General features: G+C 38.6%; 1 protein-coding gene across 3 annotated transcripts in view; it reads left to right on the top strand.

Moving 5' to 3' along the window:
• The window catches only part of CPQ (carboxypeptidase Q), a 130,991-nt gene extending 114,287 nt beyond the window's left edge, over positions 1 to 16,704 (top strand). For all 3 annotated transcript variants that reach the window (XM_068184365.1, XM_068184341.1, XM_068184357.1), the window contains one exon: positions 14,614 to 16,704. In XM_068184365.1, coding sequence (XP_068040466.1) covers positions 14,614 to 14,679 — 66 coding nt within the window. In that variant the 3' untranslated portion in view covers positions 14,680 to 16,704. The remainder of the gene's footprint in view (positions 1 to 14,613) is intronic.
• Positions 16,705 to 16,995: the final 291 nt, after the last annotated feature.

Raw genomic sequence — 16,995 nt, 5'->3', positions numbered from 1 at the left:
AGTGCTAGTCTGTATAGAGTCTAAGCACTGCTAAATAACTGGGTAACCAGGTTGACAATAGATGTTACAGTCAGTACCTTTTTAGGTGCAGGAATGTTCTGTGAATTAGTTAAAGTGTTAGATGAATTAGTTAAAGAGTTACATGTAAATTATGATGAAGTCTTTCCTTTGAGCCTTTGTATAATGTAAATCCGATGTTCTCATGCTGCAGTGAGGTGCCTGCAGCTTCCTGCTTGGCTCAAGCAGAAAGGTAGTGTATGGCAGATGGGAAAGGAAAAGGGTAAGAGGAAAAGTGAAGTGACAGGTGTAGAGCTGTGGAAGGTCTTGAACTTTCAGCTTTCTACAATAACTACTCTTAAACAAAATCATCTTTTAGTTGATTTTCAGATTTAAGCCAGAGACAAGCAGGAAGTGGTAATGATACCAATTGCTGTTATTGACTCCTTGTGCATTATTTCTGTTCTGTACTCTAAAAGTGCTAGCTGAATCTGTGGGCAGATAATACTTTGCAGCAGCAGCCCTTCATTTCCAAATTACAGGGACTCTGAGATAAGCTATATGGGTTTGAAACATATTTTTAAAAATACTATAAGACAGTTGTTAACCAATTGTCTTTTCATTCATATTGCCGAGCAGAATTAAGGGCTGCTGTATGTGCTACAGGTGTCACTGAAGGAAGTCTGTAGACAAACATTGCTGAAGACTGGGCAGTTGTGATTTTTATTGCACCCAGGCATTGACTGATGCATCTTGCAGCCTGACCCAGGCCCTTGCATCCATAGCAGCTGCTGGAGAAAGAGGCACAGTCTTGTGGGCTGCTCTGTGTACTCACACAGTCTATTCTGGTCCCTCATTTTGTTGTCACTGTTCAAAGGTTGCAGAAATAGATGATCACTAATAGCCAAAATTCCTTGTTTTGGAAAAGCCTTGGTTAGTTCTTGGGGTGGGTTTTTTTCCCCATGCAGGAGGTTCCTAAGTTATTTTCAAAGAACTGCCACTGCCTGTCTTGAAATTGGTTTTAGTGCTCCAGTCACCATTTCTCATGAGCTTGGAACCACAACAACATGAAAGAGATTGGGTTGGACAGGGCAGCTCTCACTCTCTTGCTGAGTTGCAGTGTGAGGATCACAGGGTGATCACTTCAGGGCTTCAGCATCCTATTGCAGCAGCTTGTTTTCTTGGCCTGAACAATTTTAGCCCTTCTGACTTCAACTAAGAAACAGATTTCATTGTGCAGCTAAAACTAATCAACAAGTTTTGAACATCTTAATCTTGAAAACAGCTGGAATTATATACATCTTTAATTTTAAATCCCTAAGATATGCTAAACGGGAAGCATTGTGAAAGCTTAATTAGTCTGCCTGCTTCTTCCTATAGTTCCCAATTACTGTGGGTACTTTTCTTGTCCACCAACACTGCTGGCTACATTTTAGGGCAGATATTCTTGTGCAGTCGTCATTAAAAGCACATGCATTGGATGCTGTTGAAGCCTTCAAGCACTCAGCATTTATGTCTTTTATTTCAGAATGCTTGGGGGGAAGAAGGGATCACCGCACAGTTAAAAATGTCATTTGCTTTCTGTATATTTTCCATGCAGCTTCTCTCTTTCAGTCAGACAAATAGCTGCCAGCAAATTTGTTAAGGGTATAATGTTTTTGAGACATAGTCCTCTGTTTTGGACAACATTATCTGAGACTAAAAACTTTTTCACTCAGTATTCTCAACCCAATGACAATTTCATTATCCCTTAACCCGAGTAATGACTTCAGGTGTCTAGAGAGCAAGAGGGAAGGGACTGCCTGTGGTTCCTGGAGCCTGAGCTAAGAGAGTGCTAAGAAACACTGTAATAATTTAACAGGTATGAGATCCCCTGCTTGCTGAGCCAGCTCTCCTGCATCTGTGGAAATGTGCAGGATCACTGCTTTGCCCATGGCTTGTGTCAGTCCTCCCCAGCCAGACCTCTTTTGGTTTCACCTCCCTGAGCTCTGCAAGTTGTAGCTTGGCCCTTGGCTCCAGTCCTCATTACATTTACCTGGGCAAAAACATCTGTCCTCCAGTTTTAGGTGTAGAACATCATTTTTGCAGAAAAAAAAAATTGTAAATGTTGAATACATGTTCCCATCGGTGATAGAATTATTCCTTGCCTCTTGCTGCCTTTTTTCAGATCCTTCTCTTTTTCTTTTGATTTGCATTGTGTTTTAAATTCATTGAGATAGGGAAAAGTGTGGTTGCTCTTCTACTGTTTCAGGGAGTGAATATTTGGCCACTCCATTTGCTGAAATAGACAGTGTTAAAGACACTCGGGGTGCCTCATCTAATTCCACATAAGCCTTGGGCTCTCAATACACAGCACAAAAATCTAATTATTAAGTAGTTATTGTTGTCTTCTCTACTACACCCTATTTTTCCAAACCTAGAGCCACCTTTGGAGTCACAGCAGTGAACCCTGCTGGCAGTGGTGAGATGTAATGGCAACCTGTCAGCCTGGAAACAGCCTTACTGTACTTACCTGGAATGAGTTACTTATTTAAAATCTCACTTGTGTGCTTTTTGACCCTGAAAGGAATATGTGACAGGGGAAATATTCTCTTCTTCACTCAATGCTTTCTAATTTCAGTGGCTGCATTTCCAAAAAGGTTGTGCTTTTTCTTCACCTTTCCTGACGAATCTGATAATAGCAAAGGCTAAGGTTAGACTACCCAGGACTAATGAGACGTACCAGTTTTTCTTCTTTTTTTCTTTTTCTTTTAGAAGTGGGAAATGGAAACTATTCAACTAATAAGCATGCACAATTATTTTGCAATGATGGGCCTTAAAGCAAGAAAAATTCTCCTGTCTTTTTTTTCTTTTTCTATCAGATGCCTGTTAGTTTTAAAGTGAGGATGTAAAAGTAAAGGGAGGATGTCAAAGTGAAATAAATATTGGCCAGAGTGTAAAAATTTTTCATTCAGGTTATTTTTAGGTAAGGCTTATAATCCCAGTTTGACTGAGTATTTGTTGCAGTCCTTTGAATATATAGCATGCCATTCTGTTTTGCAAGTGTGCATTTGGCTCCTGAAAGGTTTTTAATTATGTGTAGGTTGGTAGATATATATGTGTATATATGTGTGTGTATGTATGTACATATATATGTGTGTGTGTGTGTGTGTTAATATTTATTTTTATGTATCTACTCTGTAAAATGAGTCTTCAATCTATGTATTTGAAAGGAACCAATAGTCTAATGGTATTCTGGGGATGAAAACTTGCATTTGGGGAGCATGTCTTTGTCCTGTGGAAAGCAAGCATAGCAATGCAGAGATTCAGGGGTTTTTAAATGAATGTATTAAATTCTAGCTTCTCTCTATTAAAATAATTCTAATCATTTGATAATAATTTTGCTCTGGGCTGCTAACAATCATCATCACTGGGTCTTTTTGTCCCTTTGCACTAGTCTATAGGTGGTATTTGAATGTGGCAACATAAACAACTTTATAAGAGTGTGCTTGTGCTTGATTTCTTTGACTAAATTCAAATTGAAATTATTTCCATTTATACAGCTGTAAATGTTGCTTTAAGTTTTAGCATGGACATAATATATCAGAAGGATGGTGGGTAGTATTTAAACTAATAGAGGTGTATTTGCTTTTTAGTGTGTAGAGTTTGGTCACTGTTATCAAATTATCTGCATTTGTTGCATCATATGTAAAACATTGTGTCTTTTGGAGTTACTTAAAATTTCTGTAAAAGTATATACTTTTAAATAGGCCTTTGCAGGTTCTTATTGACAAATGGAGAAAAATATATAGTTGTCCCTGATTTCTGCAAAATTATGATTGTGATGGAGGAGGATTTTCAAAGATGGACTCAACAGCTTGGCACTCATGGCAGCTGGATTCACTAGTGCCTTGTTCTGTTTCTGTACTCCTTCACCCAAGCAGTCTTTGCTTTCCATGTTTTAAATGAGGCCTTCAACCATTTAGGTTTAATTTGAACAAAACCAAAGTAAAGCTCAACTTCATAAGAAAACAGCATAGTAAAACATAGAATGCAGTAAGCCTGCAAAGACAAATGCTATTTGCACTTACTGATGTGACTGAGGATCTTTCAGTGAAAGCAAACAGGTTAAACTTTCAACTTAAAATTAATTGTCAGCTTCTCTTAGCCTTCTTCCTGAGCTTATACGCTTTCTTTTTTTTTTTGCTCTTAATATATTAGCATTTTGACAAGTGCATTTGCTCTGTGGCAAAATAGCTATCACAGCAACTCAAATTTACAGGCTGGAAGAGTTGTGCTAGTTAGGGTCATTGCTTTATTTGCTTTGTCTTCTTCTAGGATTAGTTCTGCTCTGTGGATTAGCCAGAGCCCACATACAAGTAGTGATACACTGCATAGTCAGATTAGGTGTGAGCAATTTCTCTACTTCCTTACTTTAAAGGATAGAAATTCTTTAATTTTCACCTTTCTTTTCCTAATGAAGCCCCATGTAATTTCATGGAACATTAAAACAGAGAGATTTTGAGATTGTGAAGGACAATGTTGCAGCAGGTGTCTTCACTGTACCATAATTATTTTTAGCTTTCTTTTTTTTGTGTGTTGTTCTTTTGTAGTTTTACTGACAAAAATATGCAATTTGTTGCTTAAAATATTGAATAAATAATCATTCCTCCTAATTTGTGTTCATCACCCATTGGATAACATGATTTTAGATTGGAGCAGAAAGGTTTTTTAGGGTTCTCTGAACCCTAATGCCAATGATGGTTTGCAGCGGAGGTGCCCTGCACTGTGGGTGGGCCAGCTGAGAAAGGTGTGAAGGGAGCAGTGTTGGTGCAGTGCTATGCTCCATTTCACATGCCTTCTGCAACCCCAGAAAGTAGGGTTCTTACACATCCCTGGACCTGCAGGCTTTGTGGCTTTCTGAACCCCAACCCTAAAGACTGAAAACTCCTGCATTTGGATAGTCCTGAATCTTGCAATAAGCTTTGAACTTTGTTTCAAGTACTTCTCAGCATTTCTGTTACTAATGAACTAGCTAAATATACACTGGTTTGGAGATCAAATGGAAAAGATATTTCAACACCAATATCTGGAGCATCTAACATGTTATGAAATAACTTACTAGTTTAAAACTCAAGTATGCATTACTCAAGTAACCACAGATATTTTAAAGGATATTTTATTTTTGTAGGCATAGTATTTTCTTCCAGTTTTGTATAATGATCCTACATCTAAAATCCACCATGGACTTGAATAGTGTGATAGTCTCAGTGGGGTGCAAAAATAGAGACAATGAAACCATTGCTCATCCTGTGGGTATGGTTGAATAAATGCAGTTTTGATTTCTGTGATATAAAATACAACAGATTTGTAGGGTGCTTAGGATGTCTTTTACTTTAATTAGGTGACTGGTTTTGAAGTTTGGGATTTTTTTTTCGTAACTATTTAAGCACCAGAATGCTCATTAAAAGGGCTCTTTTCACCACCATCTGGGCAGAAGGGAGCTCTGCTTGGTTGGGTCCTATCACCATTGTCATTTCTGGTAGTGGACTACTTGGTAGGAAGGCTCCTACAGGAACTTTGTGATTAAACATCCAGCTGTAATCGTATCAATAAGCGAAGGCAACAGCAAATGAGAACCTGTGTGTTTCCTCTCTGTCTCCAGCATCCCCTGGAAAAGCAGGCCTAAAGGCTTACTTTAAACTGGTTTGTGAGTTTGGTTTAGGAAATAGCTCCATTTCTTGTAAAATACAAGGAAGCTTCTTGAAAGGATTGAAAATGCAAATGAATGCAGACAATTATTGCAAACAGAAATACTACTCAGAATTGTGACAAATGGGTCATTTTCATGGTTCTCTCTTCCCACATGTGATTTTTAAACAGTCTAGGGGGTGTCTCTTTCCACAACTTTTCTGAGGTGATTTTGGAAGTTGTTGGAACAAGGGTCTAGCCCTAGTAGGAGGCTCTTCGGCTAGCAGAGAACATTGAAGAAAGCACTTCAATAGTTTGGGTTTCTAAGCAACCTTATAATGTAAGCCACATGGTGCAGTTATAGAGAGTGTATAGAAACACGGAAATGCATTTGGTCAGGAAAAGATGGTTCAAATGGGTCCCAGTATTCACCTGACCCTTTTGTGTGACATTTAAAGCTTAATGGCATTAAAATGAATCACATGCTCAATATTTAACTGCTTTACTGAGCTGAGACATAAACAAACACATGAAAAAGAATTCTAAATTAGAGAAATTGATGATTTTGCAATGACTTTCATTCCACTTACAGTGTTTAAAAGAGAATGCAAAATACAAGGGATTTATAAATCCAACAATCACTTTTACAACTATCAACTTTTTAAGAGTCTCTGCATAACATACGTAGGTATATACATAGTTTTAAAGAAATCACAAATTAAGTAAATTATATTAAAATATACACATTATCTACAAACATAAGCAGGTATATAATACAGGTACATAATCCTTCTGAATTTATATGCTGTAAGTAGGGAATCCCCTAAACAGGGATCTGTGTTTCAGTTAGCCAGAGTAGTCACAGAGCCAGAACACAAATACAAAAGTAATTCAGGAGTCCATGTTACTTTGGAAGAAAGAAGTCATGCCTCACCAGTCTAGCAAGGCATTTTCAGAAGTTTGTAACCATTTCTGTAGCTGGATCTGGTCAGTGAAGTACTGCTAAGTCTTCAAAAGCCCCTGGACAGAGACTATAGAGGAAGAAGGTACTGCGAGGTGAGAGGTATTTTCCTCCTTTGTGGTAAATACCTGATTTTTAAAAGGTAGAAATAAATTGTCAGTCTTCTTAATGGAGAAGACTTTAGGCTTTATTAGGCTGCCCAGTCACCTTTTTTTTTTTTTTGTCACTTTGAATGTTCACAAAACTCCATATTAGCTGCAAAGAGAGTGAACGACAAGAATAGCAAGTTAGCAAAGTTTGCTTCAAATATTTGATATCAAAACTAAAACCGACTGTGAAAATGTGACAGTAATATTATAGTAGAAAATATCTAAAGAATACAACAAGCAGTGACATTTTTGTGTCAATAAATGCAGAGTGATGCAGTGTAGGAACTATGGATACAGAGCAACAGGATCCATGTTATCTTCAAGAAGAATGATCTGGGTATCACTGTGGATAATTGTCTGAAATTGTCAAGTCAATACCCAGGGAAGGTGAAAAACACTGTTTCATGCAACTGGGGAAGGAAGGAAGAGAGAAAAAGCAGAAAGCATTCTTAGGAGATGTCATGGTGTGCTGTAGTCACATCACGAGTCCATTCACGTGCTGCTGTTTGCAGGCAGTACTGGGCTTCTCATCTCAAGAATGGTGAAACACAGTTAGGAAAGGGAGAAGAGTCACCAGAAGCCTGCATCCTCAGAGATACTGAATAGCTTCTGCAAGAGGAGGATTATGCAGCTTGGAAAAAAGCAGCTGAGTTAGGTGTGATTAAACTGTATGAAGCCACTAGTGGTAGGAAGCTGAATGAAAAAATGGAGGGTGCTGGTCCTACAGCTCACTAAGTGAGAACTGAGCTGAGCCCACAGGAAGTGCTCAGGCACACCATGCATTGCCACAGGGAGCTGTGGGCAGAAGTGTAAACAGGTCCAAAAGTTAGTGATGAGTGGGCCTGTGGAGGATCTCTCTGTCCCAGAGAGTGAACCTGCAGTGGGTCATGTTTAGGCAGCACCAGCTAGGGAGACTTACCCTTCTCTCTTTTTTATTAAAAAAACAACATTGACAATTTAAGACAGAGGTTGGATGAATGGAGGAAGAACTTCCAGTGCTTTTTACTGTTGAAGATTTATTTGGGGTTTTGTGAGTTTTTTCCCAGTCAAGGGCTGTTTAGGATATTATTTTAGAGTCTAGTCAGCTAGTGCTCTATGAAGTAGAACTGCTTCCTTCCCTGGCACCTCATTTCACAGCATTTCATGCAAGTTTAGGTTGGATCCCCCACTGTCACTGGTCCTCTGATGCACTAAGTGAAAGGTTAATGCATTGCAAAAGTAACTGTGATAATCCTGAGCTGTAATTTAGTCCATTTAGTGTATCCACAGGATTCATTCTGAAATGCATTAAGCAAAACAAGAAGTAATGCAAACTTCATATTGTCTCCCTTATACTGTAGCCTCATTTAATTAGTCACTGAAAAAACCACCTGAAAGCTTTCCCTCTGTCTTGTTGTTTGAATCATGAATTTTAAAGACTTTTGTGAGAGTAACTCAGGAGGTGAAACAGCAGGACTTCTGATGTTATTTATAAGCTCTGTACTGGAAACTATTTCAGTGTCGATAGCCACGAAACTCAAGCAACTTAGCCTGTAATTTTATCATTTGAGACTAAGTGACAAGATAACTAATGCTGTCAGTGCCCCACTAAACAGCAGTAGCATTCTCCATTGCCTCTGCTGACTTGAAAATGGATAATGAAATAATTGGCATTAAAGCCAGCTGTCAGCTACAGGTTATCCCACAAAGGAAGAGGTTAATATGACCACCAAAATGCATGCAAGAGTTGCCCACAATAATTGGGTTTTCATTACAGTAGTAGTTCTGCAGACTGAGGTTAGGCAGGGACAGCACACTAAACATCTGACCAACACCTAAAACAAGCAGTCAAACCCTCTACAGAGCTTACAGCAAAAGAGATATTGAGGTACCTATGGAGCATTCCAGCCAGCCCATCCTAAACACAACTACCATTGCAGCAGATTTACTCCCTGACCACTTGAGATTTGTGATTTTGCTGGGTTTTAGAAAGGCACAAAATGAAAATAAAAATAAAATAAGAAATTGTTCCTCTTCTTTTCTTTCATCTGTTTTTCCTTTTGTAGGTCTTTGGCACATCTCCTTTGAAGGAAAAGCCGTGTGTCTTCTTACTTCTGCCCTGAAATTTTGACCTTTCAAAATGTGTGAGACAGAAATGCTCCAGTTGAGAAGGGAGAGGCTATTGATTCTATTACTGTGTGTGAGGAATAGAATGCTCTTAACTTCCGTGTTTATGCTTTCCTGGTGCATACCAGTTTTTAACTGCATAGGAGACTGTGATATGTCCCTTTGCCTCTTATTTCATTATATTTGAGTACTTGATGTAAAAGAAAAAAAATGTATATTTCGTCAGGATTTGCTTTATTTTTAAGGCATTATAGACTTTTAGTACATTCCTGAATAGTGTCATTGGCATGAAAAAGGTCTAAGATTAGAATAAACTTGAAAATTAAGTAAAAGCATTTTTCCTGGTTCTTAAAGTAAAAGCAGGAAACAAAAGCAGTATTTAATAAATAGGAAAAAAAGGAATCTGTCTTTTATAGCCAGGGAAATCACTGCAGAAATAAAAATAAGGTTTCCGACCAGGCATCTGATATCTTGACATCTTTCTAGAAGCAATCAATACCTTTGATTGCATGTAGATTTGTCTTGACATGAAGGTGAAGCTCAAACAGGTATTTGGAAGATGCAAGTGAAGCGCATGTTATAACCCCTTTCTATTTATAAACTTTTGGAAACATTGAGCAAATTATGCCTTGTTAAGTAAGGCATTTCCAACTTTGCTTTTAGGAGTTAGTACAGCTTATTCAACAGGACACTGGCCTCAGCTCAGATGTCTGGCATCTATTCCTTTCTCAGCTGCTGTGAGAAAATGAATCTGTCATTTTATCTCTGCATGCCTCTTTCATCCTTCAGTCCCTCTTGTCTGTTTAGAGTGTGTGTCCTGAGCTGGAGTCTTTTCTCTTTGGAGAGGTGTGTATATACCACATAAAATAATGGAGTGGCAATTCTGTCAGGTCCTCTAGGGACTGCTATAAAATGAAACCTGAAAAAGTTACACACTTTTTCTATAAATCATTAGCGTATTAACTTCACTGTATAAGGCAACGATCATGCAGAGGTCAGTGTCCCAGAGATCTAGCTGTAATATGGAAGACCCAGGACACCCAAGAGAGGTTATAGAAACAGTGGGGGTTTTCCCATTGTATCTGAAAGATTCATAGCATAGCTGTGAAGTTTACTTGAAAGCAAAGGCAACTGGGAAGCTATTGATAGGACTCTGTATCAAATATGTACTGACTCCACAATTCACATTTGACTTCCTTTGACAATTGAATGCTGTTTGGGGTATAAAAAGAAAAGAAAGAAAATGTGGGGAGGAGTGTAATGCAAAATCTTTTAAGATGTAAAATTACTCTGAAGTTACTGCATGCTTTGCATGTTTTCCCCCTTGAAGATATCTGTGGTTTATGGAACACAGTTTTATGGAAACTGCCTTTGTATTCATTCAGATAATCATTATCTGCTTTTCCCGTCATTTTTTGCACAAATGACAGTAATTTGAGCACTTAAATATCTGGCAATAGAGTTTCATTCTAGTTATGATTTATGACAGCAGTGCTTATGAAGGCAGCAGTGCCTGACAGAGTGTGACAAGAGGCAGTGGTCATCATTGACATGCCCATCATTCTTTTTGTGGTTCATGCATCCTTTTATCCCAGTAGCAGCTTCTCATCTTCTTAAGCTGGCAATAAGACCTTTGTCACTTTATTAATGTGTGAAGAATTGGTGTTTGATATTGTAAGGAAATATTGTCCCTATCATCAGCTAATGAGTGTTTGCATTGGGCATTTCATGCTGAGATCAGAAGCTAGAAGGAATGGACTGTTTTTCAGAATTCCTCAATGTGTGTGTATTTTCATCAAGACACTCTTACATAGCTGATTACTAAAAACACATGGTCAGTATGAATTACCAAAGCAACTGCTTTTACCTGCGTTATGCAGTGCATCAAACCAAGTATGACACAGCTGTTTATGCAGAGAGCTCATCAAATGAGTTCAAGACAGGAATGAACTTGAAGTGAAGATTTTTTTTTAATGTTGTGTGAATTCTGAGAGATGTCTGAAAGACCCAAGGCACCATGGGTTAGAGTGACACAGGATGGCTGAGTTTGGCAGGCACCCCTTGAGCTTGCCTAGTCCAACTCCCCTGCTTAAGCAGGGTCAGCACCAGGTTGCTGAGGACCATGTTCTGTCAGGCTTTGAATATCTCAAAGGATGGAAGCTCTGCAGCCTCTCTGGGCAACTGTCCTAGTGTTTGACCCTGGGGGATCACCAGTAGCACTTGATAGCTGCTGATGCAGTATCATGCATTAAATTAGGTAACTAAGCTGTGCTAAAGAGGGTTTTCTGTCACCTTGTAATGGTGCTATGAATTATCTTTGTATTATTTATTGAAGCTGTAAATTATTTATTTTCTTCAGTTTTTAATTTCCAGTATTTTTGATGCATTCAAGTAATATGTATGGTATTTTTGGCAGCAGTTTTTAACTTTCCCTCTTTTCATGCCAGAGCACCTATTAATATCCAGCTAGAAGCACTTTCTCACTGATCCCTTTATTTGGTCAGCAGTGTTCCTCATGTGATCACTTTTACATGTGATTGCATCACTGTACAAGTTAACAGACTGAAAAAGGACAATTAAAGAGGGTTGTTTGGCAAACATTGCCTTTTTTTCTTTATGGCTGCTCTGCAAACGCAGGAATAAGAGCAAAGTGCATGAAATGTGACAGTGTAGCACCTAGCCCATCTCTTGGTTTTCTGTTCAAGCATTGGTTCCACCTGGAAATCAGAATTAGATATGTGGTACACACTTACATAACACCACCCAACTGAGGGTTTTTAAGTACTTAATTACAGCGTATGGACTCTTTCAAGGCTGTATGCTGTGTCCTTTCTAGGTGGCTAGCATGGACATGGTGAATAATTTGTAGGTCTGTAAGCCATGGCTCCTCATCTCTGTTACTTGACTCCTAGCTTGGTAAAAATAAGCCCCCATTTGTTATTGACTGTTTTTCCTGAGACAAATGTTACATAACAACAACAACAAATTATGCTCACAGCACTGTTTCTTCTGTTAGATTTTTAGAAAAGAGGCTGAAGGTCCCCATGGACTTTATTGAGGTAACCCAGCCTGACTGCAGTCTGCAGGGCCCTGCAGAACTTCCCTCTTCATGATCATCTGCAAGGGCTGGTCTCAGCCCTGGATGCATTTGCTGGTGAAGGGGCACTCGTCAGTGTCTCACTGCAGCCTGGCAGCCTCTGGCAGCAGAAATGTCTACAGGCAGCTGACATCAGCATGGAGGAGTCCCAAGTGTGAAGCAGGAAACTTCCTTGCAATGAAAATTGCTTGCAGTCATATCTGTGCCCAAGAGTGCTTCATGTCCAGAGGTTTCCGTGAGGCCCTCAGCTGTAAACTCTTCTTGTGCTCAAAGCCAAGAACATGAATTATCACTTTAGTTTCTAATTATAGAGGATAAAAGTGCTTTCTTAGGGTCTTTTCCTTAGTCTCTCAAGGTGTTGCAGGTCACTGGCTTCAGTTCTAGCCCACAACACGACAGAGACAGCATGGCCAGTTTGAGAACCTTTTGATTTTCTTTCACAGTAATTGCTTGATGTCAAAGACGGTAATTTTCTGATTTGTAAAATCAATTCAGAGAAAAAAAAATCTTTTCCAGTGTTTCAGAGAGTTAAACATGACAAAGCAAATTATGTTTGTTTTTGTTCCACTCACAGGAATAAAGTGCTATTCTGTAAATCCATAGTTACTCTGATTAGTGAAATTTCTACGATAAAATCTGGACAATTTTTGTCTTGACTCTTACAGAAGTGTTCAAAACCAGCAATGGAGTTGCCTCAACAGCTTAACTTGTAATGTGTCTGTAGTGCAGAAGTCCATCAGTTAAAGAATTTATCATTGTTCAATCCTTTTATGATTGCATATATTTAAAAGGATTCAGAAGAAAATTTTAAAAGTGACTATGACTTGACATAAATTTAATGCTAACATTATTAGAACATAATTCAGGACCTGTAACCTACCCAGTGACTTCTGTGGGATTGCGATGCTTCAAGTCAGGAGCAAACAGGTCATTTAAGAACAAGATGAGCTTCTTAAAATGAAATCAATCACAATACTGTATAACCTTATGCTGTAGCATTTGGTCTTTCTGCTTATCATCTCTCTTATGAAAGGATCTTCGCCTAGGACGGAATTGAAATGCATTAATTTTCTACTCCATCTCTCTAAAATAGCAGTCAGCTGAGCCATCCAAGTCAGTCTCCATTACAGCAAGAGAAATGTGCCTGTTACCCACAGGGAGAGCTGGACTCTGTTCTGAATGATTGTTTCAGTGATCAAAAGATATGTATTATAGGAATGTGCAGTTATGCTGTGGGAAATTTTGCTTTCATTCTCTTCAAAGGCTTCAGGCATCTCAGGAAAACCAAGAAAAATCATAACAGTAGGTCTTACAAGCACACATGAGTTTATCAAAGCCCTCATCATCTGATACTGATTTCTTCTGCATGTAAATAAATATATCAATAATTTATGTAATTCATCTTTATAGTCAAACAGTCCTGGGGTTTCTTCCTTCTTACTTGGCATGGCAGGAGTATCCTCAGTCTGTGTTTCTGCCTGGAGCCCATAGCTCTTACTTGTGATTTCACACAGTTCTCTGGGTTTGTTGACCAAGTAAGGAGTGGGTCTTCTGTTAAGTGAGTCCTTCTTTGGGAGCTGTGCACCTCCTAGCCCTGGTCAGGGAGGAGGACAAAGGAATCAAGGCAAAGAAATTGCAAGCAGTGAATGAGTGTGGTGGGAGAAAATATCAAATTTACTTATTATCAAAATTTGATGAGGAATTCTGTTAATGTTGGAATGGTTGTTGACATTACAACAAAGCGGATGGAGGCTGATAAAACTGGAGGAGAGGTAGAGGTAATGAATTAGGAAAGAAGGAAATTCAAAGGAATAGGGGGTTAGAGAGGGCCAGTGGGTACTGGAGCAGACAATAGCCAAGGTAATAATCCTCTGCCAGCATCTCTGCTGCAGCTCCTAGTTGGGTGTCAGCTTCTACAGCTCATCTTGGCTTTGAGAGATGCCTTGCAAGCTTTATTTGTGCTCCCTGAGCCCACTGGCTTGGGGAAAAGTAGTCCTTTCCCTGCCTATGTGGTCCCAGAGGGAATCAGTTATTCCTGAATGGGAAGAATTGTGATTTCACTCAACTTGCTTCTGGCCCAGCTGATGAGGACTCCTGACTGTAAGAGGAATGTAGTCTTGGGCTACCTGAGATACCCCAGATTATCTGGAAACTTTTTCTGGAACAACACATCCTTGTGATGTAGAGGGGCTCAAAAGCAGAAGCAAATTCCTAAGTGTTCCCCAACACAAGTAACAGCAAGGAAAGAATTCATAAATCAGTTTTAACTCATCAGTGGAGAACAGGGGAAGCACTGTGGTGGAGTTACTGCAGGGATTTTCCTGCTTGAACTCTGTTAGTTTCAGAAGAAAATGGATGCATACTGTTGCTGAGGAAACAAGTCTCCCAGGGGAAGCTTGGCTTGTCCCCAGTGTGAATTTTTGCTGCCTCATGCTCACACAAGTCAATTAACCTAAAACCTACAAACTGCACATGGTATGGCTCTGTACAGTTACTTTATTTCAAATGTATTATGAATTTTACACAGTTGCATGTGGCTTTAATCATTAACAGCCAGGAACCAGATTCAAGTTTATATTCCTCTTTAAATATTTGTATTCCTATCATGGAACTTTGCCCATTTTTCTCTGTAGGTGCCAGTTTGTATAATGACATCAATAAATACTTCTGGTTTCATCATTCTCAAGGGGACACGATGACAGTTCAGGATCCAAACCAGATGAATCTCTGTGCTGCTGTTTGGACTGTTGTCTCCTATGTAATTGCTGACATGGAGGATATGTTGCCAAGGTAATAAAACAGCAAGAAAGAAGATTTCTGTTCTTCAGTAAAGATTGTAAGTCCACTAATGCATGTGGACTGTAGCTGTACTAAATTCTGCTACCCTTGGTTTTCTGCTTTATTATTATATCTGTTTTCCTCAAAACACACTCTTTTTTATGCATTCCCGCTTCTTTTTGCTGTTTTGATCTCTTCCATTTGTGATTTTCACTTAATGTATTCTTTTAAGTACTTCTTATATTTCAGATGAAGATATGATACCTCTTTGACTATGATATAATAACCATTTGAATGCACAATGATCATGTGCAGCAGGAAAGATATACCAAATAAATATTTTTGCATCAGATTAGTGTATTGATTTTGTGTACATGTTTACTGATTTTGTTTCTGTCTTTCATCCTATGCATTGGAATTATGTACTATTAACTAAACAGCTCTTTCTTTTCATTGTTTTAAGGCAGTACTGTAGTTTCTAGAAGTTTTCAGGTTATAGGGCAAATAAATCTTGTCTTTTTTAATGGTAATATATGGTGGAATGGTCAAATTATAGTCAAAATGCTAAAATAGTATAATAGCTTCACTCAGGTCCATTTTTAGGTCTTATGAGAGGTTCACCAAAGACTCAGATAAACCAGGACACAGAGGATATAAAGCCAACAGAGGATTCCCAGCTTTCCTATGTTTTTTTGGGCATCTCCTCATGGAAAGCCATGTGTGTCTTTTTCTTTCTCATGGAAGACTCACCATTGTGACAGGCAGAGAATTTTGTGTGGCAGTTTTTCTATGAAATGCCATGTTTCAGAAACAACACACAGCTGTGATTTGTGACCTTCAGTACTTGCCAGCTGATATCCAAAGAAAACATAAGAGCAGGTTTTGATTCAGAATCCTGAAGCCATTCCTAGCTGTGCCTCGCTTGCAGGGATGGTATCCCGCGCTGAAGCTGAGTTAGAGGATGCTGGTACAAATGTACTTTGATGGAGGGATGAAACTGGGAATTTGATTCTTCTATACTTTGTTAGTTTGGGGGTTGGGGTTTTTACTTGCTTTACTGAGATTATGAATATTCAGATGAGTTTCAGGCATATCTGGAGAGAAGGTATAACTGGTCTTAGGGAATATCTTAAGGCATATGATTTCTGTTCATTGCCTTGTGACGTGATCCTTGTTTGTGATTTTAAATTTTACAACAAGCAAACTTAGTGTGAATAACTGCTGCAATGTAGTCAGCACCAAACAACTAATGTTACGAACGTGGAGCATTATACCAAATAGCAGGCAGTCCCTAGTGCTGTTAATCAGTTCTGCTGTTGAGCAATAGCTGAATCATGAGCAATTCATTTTTATAGAATTCATAATCATGGTATCTGTTTACTGCCATTATAGCTGTTTTCCATCAAATCTATTAACTATTTCAATATTCCCTCCAAATCATTTCAAGAGCATAAAAGCTGCCTGGAGATATGCTGCTGTATCTTTTTAAAGAAATAATGTTGAAATAAAGTTAGCAAAGATTTCCTCTGCTTTCAAGGCGTGATGCCTGTGTTTCTTTTTGCTTGACAAGAGCATACTTGGAGGTGCTCACCACTGACAGATCCTCAGCTGTCTCCAAATCCAGCCTTTTGTCCTTCACACAATGTGACTGGCTCTTTCCTGAATTATTGTTCCATATTGTTTTCCCTCAGGGTATGAGGCTTTGTACATCAGAAATTCAGAAGAATGTTCTGTGAAGTTACCTATATTGTTGCAAATCTTAACCTGTGCTGTCTTGGAAATGGTGTTTATATGTGTTTTTCTCCATTGCCTCAAGTCAAATGGAAAATCTCTGGAGTCAAGAATACTCCTCTGCAGAGAGGAGAATAACACTACAAGTGTGCACATGGCACCACAGCACATGTCAAGATGTGCTTGTCAGCTCATAAGTAAGAAAATTAACCATTCCCAGGCCAAAAGGAACACAACTATGTAAGACAGACTGTAAAAATTAAGACCATGATGCCCCTGAAGAAAACGTAACCTTCATGTCAGGTTCAGATACACAGCTCTAGAGAGAAGCATTGATTTTGGAAAAAAAATGTTCAAAAATCAAAACCACCATGTTATTTTTATAGAAATAATGAAAATAAAAATATTGATTTCTGAAATTGAAAATCAAAGATTTTTTTTTTACTTGTAAAACCAGATTTCATTAAAATAAGTTGTCTCTGATTCACCCTGTTTTTTCTGATGTG

This window comes from Anomalospiza imberbis, chromosome 1 (genome assembly GCF_031753505.1).
Source record: "Anomalospiza imberbis isolate Cuckoo-Finch-1a 21T00152 chromosome 1, ASM3175350v1, whole genome shotgun sequence".
Classification (NCBI taxonomy): domain Eukaryota; kingdom Metazoa; phylum Chordata; class Aves; order Passeriformes; family Viduidae; genus Anomalospiza; species Anomalospiza imberbis.
This window is presented reverse-complemented; position numbering and strand designations above follow the sequence as displayed.